A 7,097-nucleotide genomic window follows, 5' to 3' on the forward strand; every position below is an offset into this window, starting at 1 on the left:
ACAGGCGGGCGCTACACGCCCAGCTAATTTTTGATTTTATTGTAGAGATGAGGTCTCATCAAGTTGCCCAGGCAGGTCTCGAACCCGCGGGCTCAGACAATCCACTCACCTCAGCCTCCCAAAGTGCTGGGATTACAGGCTGAGCCACTGAGCCCAGCTTACACTAATTGCATAGCGAAGCTTTTCTTGGAAAATTCGAGCATATAAGATTGCCCCATCACTTTTAATTGGATGCATACCATATACACATGCAAATTTTATTTAGTAAATAACTGGGAATGTGGGGTAATGTTAGATTTAGCTATTGTCCTCAAGCATAATTTTTAAGTCATATTAAAAAGTACAAATATTTCAGAAACATTTTTCTTCTAGAGTTTGTATACTATTTACGTTTTTTTCAAAACTGAGGTAAGAAAGAATATTTACAAATGCTTTACCCTTTTTATATATATATATATATATATTTTTTGAGTTGGAGTCTCACTCTGTCACCCAGATTGGAGTGCAGTGGCCGCTCCCGGCCACCGCAGCCTTGACCTGCTGGGCTCTGGCGATCCTTCTGCCTCAGCCTTCCAAGTAGCCGGAATTACAGGCATGTGCTACCACGCCCGGCTGATTTTTTGATTGATTGTAGAGATGAGGTCTCGCTGCCCGGGCGGGTCTCAAACCTGCAGGCTCAGGCAATCCACTCATCTCAGCCTCCCAAAGGCACGGAACTACAGGGGGAGCCACCGAGCCCGGCTCCTTTTTATATTTCAAATAAACTTTTTCATCTCAAACTTATATTCTATCTGTAAAGCATTACACAGCCACAAGGCTAAAGATAATTTGAGACCTGCATTAGTATTATAGTTGTTGTAAGTACAGATTAAAGTGGAAACTAAAGAGCAGGTGAGATCTCTTCTCGTGTACATCTCTAGAATTAGCGTTTATAAAATGCATATCTCACCATTTTCTGTCTTTTGCTTCTTTGATGAAACTTTCTTCTTTCCTGATCCAATTTCTTGTTTAGTCTCTTGATGGAGGGGTAATGTTTCTTGCTTTTTTGAAGATGCCATGAGAGTTTCCACCTTTTTATCTTGGTCATCTTTATAAAACATCAATGAAAAAAAATCATCACAGCAAACAATAAACACACCAGAGAAGATGCAATTACGATTATGATTATTATTATTATTATTATTGAGTTAGAATCTCACTCTATTGCCTAGGCTGGAGGGCAGTGGCACACTTACAGTCACCACAGCCTCAGCCTCAGCCTGCTGGGCTCAGGCAATCCTTCCACCTCAGCCTTCCAAGCAGCTAGAACTACAGGCATGCGTCACCATGCCTGGCTAATTATTTTTTAAAATTTATTGTAGCGATGAGATCTCACCAAGTTGCCCAGGCTGGTCTTGAACCTGTGGGCTCAGGCTATCCTCTCACCGTGACCTCCCCACATGCTGGGATAGTAGGCGTGAGCCACCGCACCCGGCCAGAAGATGGGATTATTAATGAGTAATTCACATAATGCTTACCACTAAAAATTTAAAGCCTGATGCATACTCTCTCACCCATACCTTATCATTCTGGCTTTCTTCCTCTACCACACCAGCTCTTCCATGTACTTACTCCTTTCCTGTTCCTTAAATATTCCCAACCTTACTCAGCCTACAGGCATTAACAAGTCTCTACCATCTGAAAAAAGAAAACCTCCCCACACCACTGCAATTCCCAGCATCTCACACCCATTTCCTTCTATATTGACAGAAGAATACTTTGTTCCTTTTCTATCACCAATCATTCTCAGTTAATTGTAACCTGATTTTTATCTCTTCCATTCCATGAAAGAATTAACTCAGGTCCGCAGTGTCCCAAATGTCATATTCTACAAATAATACCTGTTTGCCCCTTATTTAACTACTCTTTAGCGTTTTATACTGTTGGTCTCTACCTCATTCTTAAACTTCTCTCTTCTCCATTACGCTAAGTAAAATATGCCAGTCAAAGAAGAACAAATATTGTATGATTCCACTTAAATAAAGTTCCTAGTGTAGCCAAACTCATAAAGACAGAAAGTAGAATGGCAATTGCCAGAGGCTAGGGGAGAGGAAAACGGAGAATTAGTGTGTAACAGTACTAGTTTGAGTTGGAAGATTAAAGAGCTCTGGACAAAGCTAGTGATGATGATTATACAGGAATGTAAATGTATTTACCACAACAGAACTGGACACTTAAAGATGATTAAAGTAGTAAATTTCATGTAATATGTAACTTACCACAATAAAAAAATAAATAAAAAATTATCTCCAGCCAGGCTCAGTGGCTCAGCCTGTAATCCCGCGCCTTTGGGAGGCTGAAGTGAGTGGACTGCCTGAGCCCGCGGGTTCGAGACCCGCCTGGGCAATGAGACCTCAGCTCTACAATAAATCAAAAAAGTCAGCTGGGCGTGGTAGCGCATGCCTGTAATTCCAGCTACTTGGAAGGCTGAGGCAGAAGGATCGCCAGAGCCCAGCAGGTCAAGGCTGCAGTGGTCAGGAGCGGCTACTGCACTCCAGTCTGGGCAACAGAGTGAGACTCCAACTCAAAAAAAAAATTATCTCCTATCAGCACCCATGATAATTCTCTCCTTGGAATATTCCTTTGCTATCTCCTTTGCAAACTGCTTTTATTGAATACTGGTACTTCTCAGGGTTGTATTTTCAATGTAAGCACTTCTTGAATGATCTATCTACCCCCACACAACTAACTTCTACCTTCATGCTTGGCTTCTGAATCTCTGTGCTAACCTTATTTCTCTGTGCTCACATACTTACTGCATCCTGAGCTGCGCTCTATGCAGATGGTTCCACAGGCATCTGAAACACAAACTGGAAGTGTTCTCCTCTCCTTACACATCCAGTTTCTCTCCAATATTTCTTACCTTAGTGCTGCCAACCATCCACTAACCAGAGGCTGGCAAATGTCTTCTCTAAAGAGCCAGATACTAAAAACTTTAGGCTGTGCAGGCTATACAGATTCTGTTCCGACTATTCAAGTCTGCCGTTGTAGCATGAAAGCTGGCCAAAAATGTATACAAATGAATGAATGTGGCTGCATTCAAAAAACATCTTATGGACACTGAGATGTGACTTATAATTTCCCTATTTCTCAAAATATTCTTCTTTCCATGTTTCTCTCCCATTTAAAATATAAAAGCCATCCTTGGCTCATGTGCAAAGCAGAGGAAACAGGGTAGATTTAGCTCACAGGTTGCAATTTGCCAACCCTGACCTCACTGAGAACTTCGAAGACAAGGTCAGTCGTGTCACTCTTACTGTGTATATTTCTCTACTTTCCATCTCTTCTGTCACTACCATAATTTAGGTCTACACCTTAACTCTGGAAAACTACAGTAACCTCTTAACTAGTCTGCCTATACTAAATACTGCCTCATGAAATTTGTGCTTACAAGTTGTAGGAAATCTTTCTAGAATAGAAATATGACCATGTGACTAACCTGTCTGAAAATCTCCAACAAGGGCTTAGCACTATACAAAACCATCATGGTCTAGTCACTGCCATTTTTTCAGTTTTTTTCCTTTTTTTTGAGTCAGAGTCTCACTCTGTCACCTCAGCCTTCTAAATATCTAGAACTACAGGCTCATACTACCACGCCCAGCTAATTTTTTGATTTATTGTAGAGATGAGGTCGCATCAAGTTGCCCAGGCTAGTCTCGAACCTGTGGGTTCAGGCAATTCTCTCACCTCGGCCTCCCAAAGTCCTGGGATTACAGGATTGAGCCACCATGCTAGGCCCATCTTTTCAGCTTTAGTCCTTAGCACTCCCTGCCTCATACTCCATGGCTCTACAATCAATACATTGCACTCCTTTACCTCTGTGCATTTTACACATGATATTCTGCCAATGAGGAATGAGACCTCACTATCTACATGGTATAGTGATTCGGCCAGTTCAAGACCTGCCTCTTCTGTTAGGCCTGTCACCCCTAATCCCCATAAACAGCAGTTGCTTTGACATATCTCCTCTACACTTTGTATATCTCCCACACAAATCACATCTTGTTACTGGTTTACATGGCCTATTCCCCCCTAAAACACGTGATTTCTCTTACTTCTCTAGTGCCATATCTTGATCCTGGCTGGTGTGCAAATATTTAAAATCCAATACAACCAATTTAAATTTAACTCTCCACAAGCTAAGATACACAAACAACTTAATGGCACATATTAGTCCTTTCAATACAATTAAATTGCTTACAGCTTCACACATGACCATGTCATTTCTCAAGTCCTTTCTATTCTACCTAATAACCCACCTCTCCCTTGAATACCCTTATTCCACTCCTCCCCACCCCCCCTAAAAAACTTAACTGGTACTTATTCAAACTTTAAAATTAATTTCTGGCATTACATGCTTTAAGTGGTCTGCCTGAGAACTCCAACACTGGTTTAGACATATCTAGATCATTATACTAAGGTTTTTTATAATGACCTATTTATGTGTGTCTACAGCATGTGACTACCTTAAAAATGCACTATTCATCTCTGTAGCCCTAATACCTAGTATAATGCTAGCATAAAACAGATAAGTGTTTGCAAAATGAATCAATTGAGAGTGAGAAATGATAAATGATTTTAGATTTTCATTAATTCTTATCACATTTATCAGGAACTGTTGGATAAAATAAATGTAGAAGTTTCTAACTCCTGATATTTACAGATCCCAAGTGGTTACAGTAAAACAGTCCAAGTTAGATTTTATAAGCTTCCACTAAAGATTTTTTCCATATTTATAACATGAAGTATAGTTTTAAGTGCTATTTTGTGATCAATACTACCTTCTATCAGCAATTAATGTTAATGAAAACAATGATACTTTTGGTTTCAGATTCAGTCTTGAACATTCTATGTATACCCTTAAGAAGTTACCTCAATTCTAAGCCCTAAAGTTGTGAAAACAAATGTAACAAACTTAAATAGATTACAATACCGCTTCCATTTTTAGACTTCTTCTGCCCTGGTTTCTTCTTTGAGGCAGCTACTTCAGAGGGCGGGGTGGGCTGCTTAGTAACTGGGACAGGTTCTGCTTTTTTGCCAGGAATCTTTGACACATCGCTTTCTTTGATGACCTGCTCTTCAAGTACAGGCTTTTGTCTCTTTTCCCTCTTCTTCCTTTCCCTGACACTACTCGAAGTTTCAATCACATTCAGTGGAGCAAGTACCACTTGCTCATCTTCTACAGTCAAAGCATCGGATAATTTAAAGTCTCGAGGCACACTCTCAGAATCGGATTCATGGAGGTTCCCATTCTGGATTTCTTTTTTTTTGTTTTTTTTCTTCTCTGCCTTCTTTTTATCTGTTTTGGTGGGAATAAGCTTTTGTTCTCTTTTCTGCTTTGCAAGAACTTCATCATATAATGTCTCTTTCATGAAAAGCCAGAAGAAGAGGAAAATTACTGTAATAACTATTGAAGGAATAAGGACAATAAAATATGTTGATTCATAAAACTCCATGGTGTTTTTGTTAATGTGATCCTACAAAACCTAAATGAGGGAGAAGGTAGGGACAAAAAAAAGAAAAAAGAACTCATCAGTCTTATAAAAATCAAAACCCATCAGTCTTATAAAAATTGCCTGCTCTTTCGACTGGCAATTCAGATCTAAACTGACCCACAAATCTAAACAGGTTGTTTCAATCACACATTTGACTTTTTTGCTAACTACAATTCAAATATACTATGAAAGAAAATTGAGTAGTAACTAGAAAGAGTGTAACTCATTCTTCCATTTTTAAATCATATGAAAACATCCTAATTGGAGGGAAAAACTTGTATGTTCATAACCCTTTTCCCCCAAATATCCATTTTTGATACTTTATTAGTTAGCTTTTTTCCTTTTATTGTATCATACTAGTGAATATTTCTATATGTGAAAATAAAGAGGCATTAACTATTACCAACTCATTGGTTATTCATCAAAAGTGCCATATTCTTAATTGCAAAAAAAAAGTAGTTTATTCCTTCATTTAGAGATTTGAGACCATTCACAAACTGCTAGCATCTTCACTCCAGTGACTATCAGCCTCATGATGTGGTGGGATACATCAAAGGTATGGAAATACGACAAAAAGTCAAAATCAAAACGTTAGGGTTCGGCATTTGGCATTCAAATAAATTACAAACCAGACACTTTCCTCGGTTTTGTTTTTTTTTTTTTAAGGCATCCATACTTTGTAAAACAAGTCACACTGCAAAAGCAAGGCTGGCCATCCTCATCCCACCCAGAGGCTGCCTCATCAGTACAATATCAACCCCATTGTTAGATGAACCCAATAGCCACAGGGAAGAAAAAGGCAAGATCTGACTACCCAAGATCTGCCTTGAATATAGAAATTATCTCTCTCATGAGAAGGATAGTGCCTGCCAAAATTAAATCTCAAATTAAAAATAATGCTGATGTTTAGATTCTAGCTATCAATGTTCCTATAAAACATGTATAAGCCACATAAAAGTGGCCTGTATTCTTATGTCATCTCAAATCTGTTGTGGAAAAAGGCAAGGTGTTTAGTGCATGGAAACACCAGGACAAGCTTAGGGTAAAGCAAATTAAAGTTTTTAATTATCATATTGAAGAGTCTTAAAAATAGGTAATGATTGAATAAAGGAACCAAATTCCATCTAAACAGGGAAATTATTCTTAGAATCATTCTACTTTTTGAGTGGGAGTCTCACTGTCACTCAGGCTAAAGTGCAGTGGCACAATCATGGTCACAGCAGTCTGAACTTCTAGGCTCAGACGATCCTTCCACCCCAGCCCTCCAAGTAGCTGGGACTACAAGCCTGTGCCATCACATAACTGGTTAATTTTTTTTTTTTTTTTTTTAAACTGCAGAGATGAGGTCTCATTATACTGCCCATGCTGGTCTTGAACTCCTGGACTTAGACAATCCTCTCACCTCAACCTCCCAAAGTGCTGGAATTATAGACATCAGTCACCAACCCCAGTCAAATTATTTTAGACCTTAGAAACATCTGGGTTTTTTTTGAGTTGGAGTCTCACTCTGTCACCCAGACTGGAGTGCAGTGGCCGCTCCCAGCCACCGCAGCCTCGACCTGC

At 39.4% G+C, this 7,097-nt stretch overlaps 1 protein-coding gene across 3 annotated transcripts in view; it reads right to left on the reverse strand.

The window, feature by feature from the left end:
* KTN1 (kinectin 1) overlaps nucleotides 1-7,097 on the reverse strand; it is a 91,767-nt gene that overhangs the window by 63,729 nt on the left and 20,941 nt on the right. For all 3 annotated transcript variants that reach the window (XM_021718237.1, XM_021718236.1, XM_021718238.1), the window contains exons 2-3: nucleotides 4,973-5,525; nucleotides 950-1,087 (exon numbers count right to left, since the gene is read on the reverse strand). In XM_021718237.1, coding sequence (XP_021573912.1) covers nucleotides 950-1,087; nucleotides 4,973-5,495 — 661 coding nt within the window. In that variant the 5' untranslated portion in view covers nucleotides 5,496-5,525. The remainder of the gene's footprint in view (nucleotides 1-949; nucleotides 1,088-4,972; nucleotides 5,526-7,097) is intronic.

The sequence above is a fragment of the Carlito syrichta genome, unplaced genomic scaffold, assembly GCF_000164805.1.
Source record: "Carlito syrichta isolate Samal-C Ts95f unplaced genomic scaffold, Tarsius_syrichta-2.0.1 Scaffold311979, whole genome shotgun sequence".
NCBI lineage: Eukaryota > Metazoa > Chordata > Mammalia > Primates > Tarsiidae > Carlito > Carlito syrichta.